At 38.9% G+C, this 14296-nt stretch overlaps 1 protein-coding gene across 2 annotated transcripts in view; it reads right to left on the bottom strand.

Annotated features, from left to right (window-relative positions):
- Positions 1 to 6939: 6939 nt before the first annotated feature.
- Positions 6940 to 14296, bottom strand: part of KLHL31 (kelch like family member 31) — a 20276-nt gene continuing 12919 nt past the window's right edge. Inside the window, exons 2-3 of one of the 2 annotated variants that reach the window (XM_023513153.1) lie at positions 9454 to 10655; positions 6940 to 7822 (exon numbers count right to left, since the gene is read on the bottom strand). In XM_023513153.1, coding sequence (XP_023368921.1) covers positions 7090 to 7822; positions 9454 to 10625 — 1905 coding nt within the window. In that variant the 5' untranslated portion in view covers positions 10626 to 10655 and the 3' untranslated portion in view covers positions 6940 to 7089. Of the gene's footprint in view, positions 7823 to 9453; positions 10671 to 14296 lie in introns of those variants that run through there. The other variant, XM_003789652.3, reaches the window with a different exon arrangement.

Raw genomic sequence — 14296 nt, forward strand, 5'->3', positions numbered from 1 at the left:
AAGCAGTGCTATGTAACAACCCATTCTCTGGACACATGCAGGCCAGGGTGGAATGGTGGCCCATGCCGCAGCGGATCCCCTCCCCCTCCACACCTTCATCCTGGGATAAGCCTCATTCTTCTCTTGAGTTGAAATTTCCCTCTGCAGCCTGGATCCCTGATCTGCCTACCAATGTCACAGGGGCTCTCCCTTCCCTGAGCACCTTTCTTTCTTTTATATTTGGTCAGTGCAGGCAGGCCGGGGCAGAGGACTAAATAGCTAGCTTCATCAAAGGCAGTCAGTTATTGAATTGGGTTTCCACTGTAAGAATTCAAGAGGAATTTATGGGAATTGGCAGTGTCTTAACATTTCATGTGTTTTCCACGATGGCAGTTTGTCTCTATTCAAAGTAAGCATTTCTGGAGAGACTTTCTTCCATGGGTAACTCTTTCCATTTGTGGCTTTGCCATCTTTAGTATGTACCTCCCAGAGGTGCCCCAGAGATGCTCCAGTCCCCCGCACCATCTTCAGGATGCCCCTGTGGAGCACCGCTGAAGCAGGACACGTCCTCTTTCAGCTGAATATGCCACCTTTTATTGTTTTTATACAACATCTCACTCTGCAGTATCTCTGACAAATGTGAGTCCAGAGTTCACTGTTCATCCTTCAGGGCTCTGGCATGAATGACTTGTCCTCAGTATCTTTACTCATCAAGGAAATACTTGTGGTGGAGACTGGTCTGGAGGTTCTGAAAGACACAGGGTTTGGGCTGCAATTGTCCTGCACCCAGGAGTCCCTCTGTCTGTCTCCATTCCTAAGGTGGAAAAAGCCCTCTGGGTGTCTATGGGTAGGTTCCACCTCGAGTTCCCCATGTCTCTGGGAACACAGCTGCCCACAAGAGGTAGTTAAAACAATGAACATTACCCAATAACTCAATTAGCCCTTATGTAAGGTCGGGTGATGGAATCAGAATGGCTCTTATTCTCAGAATGCAAGCATGTAGCAACATGATGCCGTATATATTGTACCTGTATACATGAAAAGTATATGTATACGCACACCCAAAAGATATATGTCTGTGTGTGTGTGTTTAGTAAAAAATGAAAAATGCTGAAAAAATGCTTACTAGCTAAGTGCTAGAACTAGTCCTAACCTGTTTCTGAAGATTTGGCAATTACGGAGAGAAGGCATGTAATTTTAAACAATTTAATAGAGAAGTAGCTATAAAGATATCAATCTTCCAAGTTTTTTTTTTTCAAAATGTAAATGTTTGCATAGCTCCTTTTACCTGCAGTGTTAACTAAGTAATTAAATTTTTGGCTTCCAGCTGGTGTAGAAAAGTCCTAGTTAGCATGGTTGTGTTTTTATGATGGTCACCTCTGAGGATTCAAAATGCTTTGCATGCAGTAGGTGGTCAGTATTTATTGATTCAGTAAATGAGAGATACTGGAATAGGAGCTGGCAAGCAGTAAGTCGTGATTGTTTTGTTATTTCATTCACTCATTCATCTGTTCACTTATTTCACAAAAAATATTGATCTCCTACTACACTTCACACATTCCTTTAGACCAGTGTTTTTCAACCTTTTTTTATCTCACAGCACACTTGAACATCTAGGTAATCTTCCACAGCACCCTTAAATTATGTTGATTAAAAAAAGAATAAAAATATATATACTTACTGTGTTTTGAACTTCTTTCAAAACTAATTTAATTAATGGCCACTAAAAATTTTCACAGCACATCTAGGATCCTCTCATGGCACACCAGTGTATTATGGGATGCTGGTTGAAAATCACTGCTGTAGTCTTTCTACCAAACTTGCAAAAAATCTGATGTGCAAAATGGTGTTCCTTTCAACACATCCTAGAATATCTTAGATGTTAATTAGTGTCATTAATTCTATGTGTCATGAATTGAATAGATGGATCAATGTGAATGTGAGAAGGCTTGAAACCAGGAGGGAAGTTTGGAGTTACGTGAGAGTTTAAAGAAAACGTAAAGAAACTCTGGGACACCTGGCTGATACGATCAAAACTGAGACTGTGGCATGAGCTGGTTTCTGTTTGGGGCTAGTATAGTTTGTTTACAGGGTTATGGGGCTTGGAGAAGTTTAAGAAAAGTATTGCTGCCATGTAGAATTGTCTAGCTATTATGTCTTCAGTGGGATGTTATCACTTAAGTACTAACTTAGATCAAAGTTGACCACCTCTTGTTGGTTACAGTTCTTTTGCTTGTTTGGAAGGGTGAGGGGGAAGCAAAAGGCTGTGAGGATGTGTCTGTAACGGCAATTGATTCTATTTCCCGTTATGTTGTTTAATTGTAAACGATGATGCACTTGAGTCCGTGCCAGGTTGGCCATATGCAAGGCTGGAACGAGACTAGAAACCACACTTGATCTAAATGGTCAGGGCTGAGCTAGACCAGAGTTGAGTGGGCATTTGAGTTACAAAGCAAGTCTCTCTTTACTGATGTTCTATACCTTTTCTTTTACTAGTCTTCAATCTATTTAAAGACTTTTTCAATTATTTGTCATTTTATTGTTTTTGTCATATATAGGTGCATCATCGTGAAAACTACATAGAGAAAAAAAAAAACAACCAAACACTCCAATCATCACAAAAAGGATACTTCAAAACTGCCCACACTGAATCATTGACTAAGCTCTCACTGAATGCAACTTTATTGATGGTGTGAGGTTACAAAATAACACTCCATACAGTTCTGTTGGCTGGTCACCATATAGTACCAGAATGTTTTAAGATAATACAAGTATTTTTTCCCCAAATTTGCTGAATAAATGCTTGTTTTAGGAATACCCAAGATAAGTATTTTATTTCAAATTCCTCTGAGAGGGAATATTAAACAGTGTTTACCCTCTGAATGTTGCAGAGGGTTAAGTTTTGATATTTTAGAGTCTTTAGTTTTCATAATTACTCATGAAGGAGGAAATTGTGCAATATTTTGCATTAGTATGAAAAGAAATACTGAGAGGTAATTCCCTTTACTGCTGCCTTGAGCTAGAGAATAGTGGCTGGGATGGGGCTCTAACTCGTTCATACGTTACGCAAATTCATGTGATTGCAACTAAGGGAAAAACAAATGAAGTGATTTTAGTTTCTTTTATCTGTAACTTGGAAAAATTCTGAAGACCCTTGGCCAGGGCAACCAACGACAACAAAGAAAAATGACCTCCTGTATTTATATATTTCCTATTTCCAAGTAAACTTCTATTTACATGAATGCCTGTAAAATGCACTTACCGCCTTAAACCACAGAACCACTCTGTACTCACTTCCTTATTACCTCAACTCTACCTCCTCACTCGCAGCACTCCACTACCGTCAAATCATTATTTTAAATTATATTAACCGGTACCTTCACTGACCTATTCACAACCATTTTTACAATACAGGAAGTAGAAATAAAACTCATTTAATGCACTGAAAGCAACGAGTACACCAGGGATGGCAGCTCGGCACCAGGAGCCTATCTAAACGTGCACAAACTACATAAACATCTGGCTTCCTGGAGACTTTCTTATCAGGTCTTTGGCCCATTCAGAAAAAGGGAGCTGGAGTTTTATTATTTCAGCTGCTGGGTAACGTGCTATTTCTCTGATACATTGAATGAGTGCTTTTATTTAACCATAAGACTTAGGCGTTATAAAAATAACAAGTCCTTTAAAGAAAAAAAAAAAAAGGAAGCGTCTGGTTGGATCCTAAGACCTGGGAGTGTAATTAATGTAAGCTTAAAACATAATAAAAATTTTCCAGTTGGGAAACATGGAGTCCCTGTCATGTTTTCTAGGAGCAACTGCTCCAGTAGTTGGGTTGAAGAATATGTTTCATTTGCACCTGAAAGGTGATACACATTGTTTTGGTTCTGTATACTCTGTGTCTTTTCTTTTCTTTTCTTTTCTTTTTTTGAGACAGAGCTTCAAGCTGTCCCCCTGGGTAGAGTGCCGTGGCATCACAGCTCACAGCAACCTCCAACTCCTGGGCTCAAGAGAGTCTCCTGCCACCTCCCAAGTAGCTGGGACCACAGGCACCCACCACAACACCTGGCTATTTTTTTTTTAGTTGCCGCCATCATTGTTGTTTGATGGGCCCGGGCTGGATTCGAACCCACCACCTTAGGTGTATGTGGCTGGTGCCTTAACCACTTGAGCCACAGGCGCTGAGCCTACTCTGTCTTTCAATTAGCAGTGCCAGATATTCAAGGTTATAAAACTGTCACCAACTTTTACGTTCCATGCTCCCCACTAATGTGTTAGGACCGAAGTTCTACATTCCAAGTTCACATGGGTCTTTAATGACTTAACTGTTAAAGCAGAAGACAGACAGCAATATATCCGGGATTCTGGTAAGCTCAAATATCTGTATTTTCTGAGTCTTCAGATAAATGATGCAGAAAATGCATTAAGTGGTAATTTTAAATGATTTATTCAGCTCTAAGGTGTTCCAGTTTCATCTCCAGAAAGCCACTGTCAAGTTTTTGCACAACCTAACATATCAAACCCCATAGATGAAAAATCCTCTAGCTTTAGTACCTGTCCTCATCATTCCATCATACAATGTTACAATTGGTTGTTTCTTTCAATTGTTTCTTATTTCATTTCAAGCTCTAGATCCTCCTCTTTACATAATTCTTCTAAGATTTCAAGGGGAGACACATCTATTAGTGTGCACCAGGAATTGCATCTATTTGCTCACTTGTGATCTCTAATCCATAATAAAACATTTTTTTCCTTTCAAGATTAACACCATAGACTTTTCAGTTGTATACATTTATATGTGTGTGCACGTGCGTGTATACAGATATGCACACATATAGACATATACCAAGGTAATGAACCACATACACACATACCAAGGTAAAAGATGTTACAGTAAACCTCACATAGGCTTTGCAAGTTGGGTCCAAAATGATAAAAAATGACAAGGTAATTTTACCAATGCTGCTGCCAAGACAAACAGTTAAATGCTTGTACAAATTGCATCATTGGTAAATTAACTTGGTGCATAAAACAGCAGTTTCTCACAAAGCTTTATTTTCCAGCCTGAGCATATAAGGACTCAAAAGAGCAGGTGCCTTTAGATCTGCCTTATACTTGGTGAAACTCCTCATTCTCTGCATGTGGTAAGGAAATAGCCCAGGGCTTTTGCATTAATGATGTATTGTTCTTAACTTATACTGTTTATAGCCTTTATCTGGGTGTTACCATTAAATATCCAGACATTGAACTTTTCATAAGGGGTAATAATATAAAATTGTTCCACAAAGTGTACTATATGAACCACTTTTCACAGTTCGAACAAAATACTTTAGATATAAATATCATAATTCCAGTAATAACCCATCTACACAAGGTGGGAGAGGATAGGATTAAGGAAAATCAAGTTACATTTCCACATACCTTATAACCTTTAAATAGTTTATTTTTCAAAACCCAATTGCACATAACCCATAACTGGTAGGCCGCTTCCTCTCCAAAACAAATAAGCTATCAAAGAATAAAGTGATAAATTACAATAAAGGAAAAGATGTATCATTTACTACAATCATTCTCTTTCCCCAAAAGTTGGCTAGCATGTAAGAAAAAAATGCTATCAAGTGGATAAACTCTGATTTATGAAGCTAATGGGAGCAGATGAGGGTAACAAAAATAGGACAGAATGGGCATATAGTCTTTTAATATTTCTATGTGAAATGAACGTGTTAGATTTTTAACTAAAATTAAGAGGACTGATACACAATGGGAAACACAGGCATTTACCACCAGGAGAACCCATTCATCCTGTTATTGCCAAATCTAAGAATTCTAAATGTTTCCTTCATTCCTATCATATAAAAGAGTGGACAAATCAAATTGTCATTATTGGCTGTACAACTATCAGGCTATTTATGCCTTAAGCTAATGATCCTTAAGGAAATAGTTTTAGTTCATGATCTTCCCAGTGCTTACATTAAGTCAAGATTGCCTCGAACCATGTTGGTGTAAGACAAGGCTCCCAGGATGATACTTAAAATTTTTTGAATAGAGAACAAGGGATAAAATGTGAATGCTTCTAGGAGGAAAAAACAAAATGACTTACATTTACACTATAATTAAAGAACTAATGTCAGTTTCTCCTGAGAGCAGGATCCTCCCGCCCCCAGTAGAGTGCGGCAGTGTCACAGCTCACAGCAATCTCAAACTCTTGGGCTAACGTGATTCTCTTGCCTCAGCCTCCCATGTAGCCGGGACTACAGGCGCCTGCCACAACACCCAGCTGTTTTTTGGTTGCAGTTGTTATTGTCGTTTAGCAGGCCCGGGCACAAACCCACCAACTTTGGCGTATGTGGCCGGCGCCCTACCTGCTGAGCTACAGGCACCGAGCCCAGGATTTTTTTTTTTTTTAATAGAAGATACCCTGGGGGCCTGAGGCATGGAGGAAGAGGGGGAACTATGCTATCACAAAGGTATCAACTTGACAGTCCCTGTGAGGTATCCCTACTCCTTTTCGGTCAGATTTTAAGTTCTATGACTTTGTCACGGGATATCTTTCAAAATTCTTTACTCAGCCAAGTATAGGGGAAAAACTGTGTTGAGACTCAGAATTAAATCTTAAGTCTACACGGTTATAGACAATTTCCATTTTTAAATATATAAAACCTATAAATGAGCATTTTCAACTCCTAAAGATAAAAAAGGAGAAGGAAATAAACTTTTGAACGTGAAATCGCTTACTCACAGAAGCCTCACGTGTACCAAGTGTAGAAGAAAAAATCTCAAATGTGGGTGTAACCGCTATCCATGAGGAAGCATGCCACATTGGGTGAGGGCCTACGACGAACTCCGTCTGCCACCCAGTGGCCGCCGAAATAAATTCTATTTCTTTTGTTGGCTATGGCACAGTCTTTTGCTTTAAAAAAAAAAAAAGAAAGAAAGAAAAAGACACAGAGGTAGATTATGCCATACCAGGAATTTAAAACCATTAAGACACACGCCTCGATGCATTTCAAATTACAATCAGTGTAGTAAATGTTACATATTTTCCTTTTCGGGAACTCAGAGGTTAACCTTGCGAATTACGTGTTCTTCCTGTGTCCAGGCATCTACCTGGGATCAGATACTGACTGGCACAGAAGACACCGAACTGGCCCGGGATTCCCGAGTTACGCTGTTGGGCATGGAGAGGGTGCAGCAGGACACGCCCACGGTGGCCTCGGGCAGCTCGTCGTCCTCCGTCCACTCGTTGAGCTCGGCGTTGAAGCACTGGATGCACTTCTTGTACTTCTTCTCGCCCTCGTTCCAGCCCCCCACCAGGTAGGCGCGCCCGTGCAGCGCCGAGGCGCCCGCCGTGCTCACGCCCACCAGCAGGGGCGCCGCGTAGCTCCACTGGCCGGTGGCCGGGCTGTAGCACTCCACCGTCAGCACGTCCACGCGCTCGCCGCGCGGCCCCACCTGGCTGCCCCCCATCACGTACACCCTGTCGCCCAGCGTGACCGCGCAGTGCCAGCCTCGGGGCGTGCTCAGGTTCGGCAGCTCCTGCCACGAGTCGGTGGCCGGGTCGAAGGCGCACACCGAGCGCGAGTAGGCGTTGGCGATGTAGCCGCCGGTCACCAGCACGCGGCCGTCCGCGACGGCGCTGGCGTGGCAGCAGCGCGCCACCTCCAGGGGCATCTTGGGCTGCCACTGGTTGGTGGAGGGCACGTAGCACTCCAGCGAGGCCAGGCTGCCCTCGGCGTTGCGGCCGCCCACGGCGTACAGCAGCCCGTTGAACACGCTCAGGCTGAAGTGCGTGCGCTTCTGGTTCATGTTGGCCAGGTGGATCCAGGTGTTGAAGCGGGGATCGTATCTAGAAATGACAGAGGAAGTGTGACAGCTTCGTCGGAGGCAGCCAGGGAATCTATATTACTCCCGCAAACCTTAACGTGCGAATCCCTATCCTAGGTGTGCGAGCTGGAGAGGGACCTATCGCATCTCCTCACTTGGGAGCTAGTGTTTCTCTCAGCCAGTAAAAATGGGTGACTCTGGGAAAAGGGACGGCGGGCATGACCCATACCCCTCCCCGATTATGAGACTGTTCTCTTTATTGGGCCATTTGGAGAAGAGCCCACAGAGACCGAGCTTCTGTCCCCTTTCCTCCATATTCAAACATCTACCATCCAGTAGGATTTGTGAGATGTGCACGCGGGGAAAGCTGCGCATTTGTAGTAATTAGAGGAGGGGACACGCTATGTTTAAAGTCAGATCTACACATCTTCAGACACCAACCATCCCCAGCTCACTCTCACTGCTTAATGAACATAGCGGTTAACTGGATTCCTCCACTGCTCACAAACCCCAATTCCTCCTACACCTGTCTCGGCCATTGCCATAGCAGAGCCAAGGCACCAATGGAATTCATGCATAAAAGCATCAACTAAGGCTTAACTTTTGATGTTTTTCTGTTTTTCAACCCTTATCACAGATAAAAATTTTTAGGTTTAGTTTAGTTTATAGTTTAAGGATAAATATATATATTTTTTCAGTGCCGGGAACTATTATTTTATAAGCGCTGAAATCAGTATTACAAAAACAGCAACTTAAATAGGTGAATTGTCAGTAAAAGGAAAACAAGCAAGATAGAGAACTGACGCTTTCCTGTTTACACCTCTCAGAAGCATTGTAACTGCAGAACCACACCTGCAGGTTGAGGCTCATCTTTGTCTCATTTAACTCCCAAATCAAAACTTAACTACGGTTATAACTTAAAGACTAAAAATCAATTTCTGTTCCTTTAAATGATACATACACGCACACAGTGAAACGAAGAATATTTTCATGAACTCTACACATTTTCAGTCTGGTTCATTAGTTGTGTTTGCTTTTGTACTACTGCCATGATAAAAGCACGACTTTCTGAACGTTTCATATATGCTTCATAATTTTTATCATAAATATGTGAAATAATATGGCATTTCAAAATACTGAATGTTTCTGTTATTCAGTATTCAGATAAATATTTTACCTTAACTAGCTAACACATTTTTAGTGATATCATTCTATTGCATTTGCCAATGATGAATCTGACAGTTGTCAGTGGCAGTTGTATTGTTTTATTCTTTCCTAGCACGTTACAGACTAAATTTGTATCCAGCGTCTTTCAAAAGACAGTGTATCTCAAAGAGTAGTCAACTAGAAATAAGTAAATGTGAATTGCCACTCACTAGTGTTAACATTTCTCTGGGGATCAGGTTTCTCATATGTAAAATCAGAACGATCTTATCTTCCCCGTCCACCTCAAAGGCTTGTTTCAGAAATCTGGAGCGCAGAATATACATGAATGCGCTTAATATAATGTAAAGTGCTGTACACAGGTAGGGTGGCATTAGTATTATCATTGATTTCTTCAGACAATGAACTTATAGGTATGATTAATTTACTTCAATGGAAGGGCAATATAATATTGAGCCATTTCAGTTCCTAACAAAAAAAATCAAATACCTGCAGAAGTTGCTGACTGCGTGCTTGGCTTGATTTCTTGCATCATTCTGGTCTTCTCCTCCCGCCACATAAAGAAATCCATCCATCACAGCCACACACTGATTAAAACTCTTGGCTGGCATTTCTGTAAGCTTGCTCCATCCATTTTCAGGGTCTCTATATAAGATGTCTCTACTAAGGGACTTCTCAGTAAGTCCTGGGCGTCCCCCGACAGTGACAAGGACTCGGCATCCGCCTCGGATTCTCGTTCGCCTAGACTGCAGTGTGTTTTGATGATATGGCAGTAAGTGGTAGTTCATAGCATCGACAAGAAGTTTGTGACAATCAGCATCTTGCATCATTCTTGGTACAGATTGAACATAATTAACCAGGTCTTGCGCAGAGATGGTACCAAAGCGAATATTGCTCAAAAGATCTGCAGCATATTTCACTCTCTTTTGGTCAAATTCTAACCATTTCATTGCAATCTGGAATGCTACTATCTCAGAAGGCAACTGTAAGTCATCGTCTATAAGAAGTTCATTAATTTGTTCAAATGTAAGCTTCATAAACTGATCTGATTCTGCAAATTCAAGGAAGTTATCCCGGATAAATTTCTGGGCCGCTGCTTTAGCGTTTTTCAGGGAGTATGTTTCCGCAATGTTAACAACATACATGCAATTCTCAACGCTTATCTCCCTTATCAGAAAATCGCTGCACATCTTTACAAGAGTGTGGATCTGAAGATAAACAGCAGCAGAAATGATGCTTCCTATTGTATACAAGGAGAGAGTCAGCTTTCCAGTGTAGGCGTATGCAATGACAGTAGCCAGGCCTAGTGGTGAGATGTCATTAAGGTCCACCCTCTGAGTTGATGGGTCTTTTTTTAGGATGTTGTAAAAATACTCACTGCATGAAGCCATCACTGACTTATGAACATCAAAGGATTTGGTTTTGGTACCAATGACTAAGTCACAGAGGAAGCTCTCCTGCCGCATTTTACTTAAACCTTCCAAGAGGTTGGGGCCATAAGAAGCATCTGTTAATTCAGAAGAAATGCAGCTGAGGCCATTGCCTCCCTCTAGGAGCCCATTCAAAGCATTCAGTTTGTTTAGGGGGCTGTCTTCTACAATTATAGTCATCTCATTGAGGTCCCCTTTGTTCTTTTTGACAATCTTCTTTTTGGGAGCCATGCTGGCAAACACACTGTCACAGGCAAAAGCCTATTAAAAAAGAAAAAGAGAAAGGTATGATTTTAATTGTGTTTTTGACTTGGAAATACTACATCGAGAACCTCTTCTTTTTCATAAGATAATTTTTTTAATGGCATAAAGTAGATGAATTCTCAAAAATAGATTTAAAGACTTAGATTAAACCACATTTTATTGCAATTTACTTGTGTCAAGTATTGAAGACAGTTCTAGAAAGATATGTGTTATCAGATGAGATCTCTCAGTAGATATATTGCCAAGTAATTATTATACAACAGAAATGACTAAATTTCCTCTGATTCAGCTGTACAATAATCATAAAATAGTACTTAAATATCATTTGAGGGGCCTAATTTACTCTCATGAAAAGGGAACTATAACCACTCCGAAGGTTTTCTTCAATAAAATACTAAAATTCTGGAATCCATATAAAATGTAAGAGATATTATGGAAAGAGGATTTTATTCACAGTAGCCATGAAATTTATTACATTTTAAGAGACTTAAGTACTTGACTAGGATTTAGTGAGACCCATATGGTAAGCACTGTAGGATTTTGCCAGAGGATTTAAAACAAGAGGGACTCTACATTCTTACATGGAGGAATGGATGTCAATTCAGTGAAATTTTAGATACGCTCTGTATAAGATCTTTTTTTCTCTTTGGAACTGAATAAAATAATTCCATAGTTAAACTGAGGGAGCAGGTATAAAAGAACATCTAGGAATTTTGTTTAAAAATAAGAGACTAGTGAAGGTAGGACTACCACATTAAAAAATTACAGGAATTAAAAATGTGTAATAATATATATATACACACACACATATATATAAAAATACAGGGTGGCCATAAAGTTCGTGTGCAAATTAAAAATTACACGTGAATGTCATAGCCACCCTGTATATGTGTGAATATATATTTACATATAAGTAAGTATAGCCTATATGTTTATAACATAAATGTACATTATATATACTCACATTTCTAATAAAATAAAGGTTAGACACTCATATGTGTATGTGTATAGGTATACATAGTACATCATTTCTCAGCCTTTTGGCTAAAATAAAGTGATACATATGGTATATCTACATGTATGTATACATATGGTGTAGACATGTACTATGCATATATCATTTTTTATACACAAATATTTTTTAACATTTTTAACAGTTGACTGCCATCATACTTTAAGTTTTAACAAGTCAATAAGAAAAATGATAATCTAATTTAAAAGTGGATGAAGACTATAAATAGGGAGTTTGCAGAAAATAAAATACAATAGTCAATTAAATAGATACATTTTTAAAACTGAACTGAATCATAATTAGGGGACCGTCAACTGAAATTCAGAGATCCTTTTTATTAGTTTATTTATGTTTTTGAAGTAAACGGTTTTTATTTAGTAGGTTTTTATTTAGTAGATCATGATATAATCGTGAATATGGAGAAAATCCTAAACAATGGTTACTAGAATTAAGAATGAAATTTAATAAGGTCATATGATAAAAAATCAATGCAAAAAAATCAAATTTGCTTCTATACCTATAATAACAATATTTGGACCATAGAATTTAAAAACAACATTAACACAGTATTAAATATTATATAATTGGGGACAATTTTATCAAAGGCATAAAGGCCTTTATTCTAAATACTATAAAATATTGCTGAGAGATGTTAATGAAGACCTAATTTAATTTAGATGTATACCATCTTTATGAACACTACTAAGATGTTTCTGGTCTCTTTTTTAAATTTCAAATTAAGATGAGGACACAAATTTTAAGGTTACATTGTTTTCAGTTCTAAGGTGAATTTCAGGTTGTACTGGTTCCCTTCACCCAGGGCCCCTCACATGGCGCACATTAGGTGAGATCCCACCAATTGCCCCCTCCCCCCAGCACATCTTTCCTCCCCACTGCTAGACTATATTTGTGTTTTATCATTCCCTTTTAGAGGATCTGTAGATTCAGAAAAATCCTAAGCAACATCCAAGCAGAGGTTTTGAGAAAATCAACAAGTTGATTCCATAATTAATGTCAAAAGGAAAAAGACATTGGTCAGCCAACACAGTTTTTCAAAGGAGAACAAATATGAATAATTTATACCACCTTACTGTGAAAATTGTCAGCTATCATAATCAAGGAAATATGGCATTTCCGTATAAAAAGACAGGTGAGTAGAACCAAAGAGGGTCTATAGAAAGAGATCCTGGGATGTATGTAGGAATAACTTTCCACAATGTTATAAGGGAATGAAGAAAAGAATAGTATTTTAAATAAATTGTGCTAGAAAAAAATTGGTACCTTCAGGGGAAAAGAAGATTCTCAAACTTTATAGCACATGATAGAAAAACCACTAACTTAAGTGGATCCTAGATCTAAATGTAAAACCTAAAACTATTGAACATTGAGTAAAAAAATAAGAAAACATTTTGAGTAAAAAAATAAGAAGACATTCTCACCACCTTAGCGCAGCCAAAGATAGCTTGCATATGAAACTGTAAGAAGTAACCATCAAAAAAGGAAAACACTAAATTGGACTTCAAAATTTAAGACTTATTTCCTAGACATTTTGCTATTAAGAACATTAAAAGGAGGAGACCAACTATGCAAAAATATTCATACTTTCTATATTGAACCTGACTTTCACCCAGAATTGATAAGTTGATAAGGAACTCTTACTATTCAAATGGTGGGATCACACCTATGGTGCATAATGCAAGGGTACATGTTGGATCCATTAGTACAGAGTATAAATGTCTTAACATAATAATTTAATAAATGAGATGAGGTATATATTAACCAGTGTGATGTAAGCATTCCTAATTCTATATGAAATCAGCACATGGTACCCCATAAATGCATTAATGTATACATGAAAAAAAATTAAAATTAAAAAAAAATTCTTACTATTCAGTATAAAATGCCAAATTATTCCCCCCCACCCACAGTAAATGATTTGAACCAACGTTTCATAAAGATGATGGTCATTTGCTACATCCAAAGATAATACCACAACAGTTTTCATTTTTTGAACCAGAATATTTATAACTGTTATCTTTTATCGGCCCTCCCATGGCACCATGTATGGGAGGGTATGCATCTTAGTTTTAGTTTCCCAGGTCCAAATATAGAGGAAATTTGTGGTGCAGGAAGCACACAGCTGACACCCCACAGCTTCATCCATATCTGATGCAGAAGTAGATGACTTTGATGCTACGATTATGGACTTGAACTGAGAGAGGAGATTTAAATTTACATTATATGATTTGGGATTTATGAAGGTTCTATAATGGGATGAGAATTCTAATAAGCTTGGGAGAGGGTATTTTCTGCTTTGGAGGGTAGTAAATCATTGGGACTCAGGGGATAGATAGGGGTAGGCAGAGTTCTAAAACAGACCCCAAGATCTCCTTCCCCATGTATATGGTATAATTTTCTTCCCTTGAATGCAAGCAGGACTAATGAATATGATGGAACATTGCTTCTCAGATCATGTTTCATTACATTTTTTTTCAGATCTGAGAGCCTTTTAAAAAAATAAATTTGCTTAATAGATGGTTATAAGTTTTTAAAGATTCATCATATCAGATATTTGTGAGGTATTCTTTGTAGATTGTTGTTGAGAGTAACTGATATAGTCTTTTAA

This window comes from Otolemur garnettii, unplaced genomic scaffold, assembly GCF_000181295.1.
Source record: "Otolemur garnettii isolate 467f Iridium unplaced genomic scaffold, OtoGar3 scaffold00035, whole genome shotgun sequence".
NCBI lineage: Eukaryota > Metazoa > Chordata > Mammalia > Primates > Galagidae > Otolemur > Otolemur garnettii.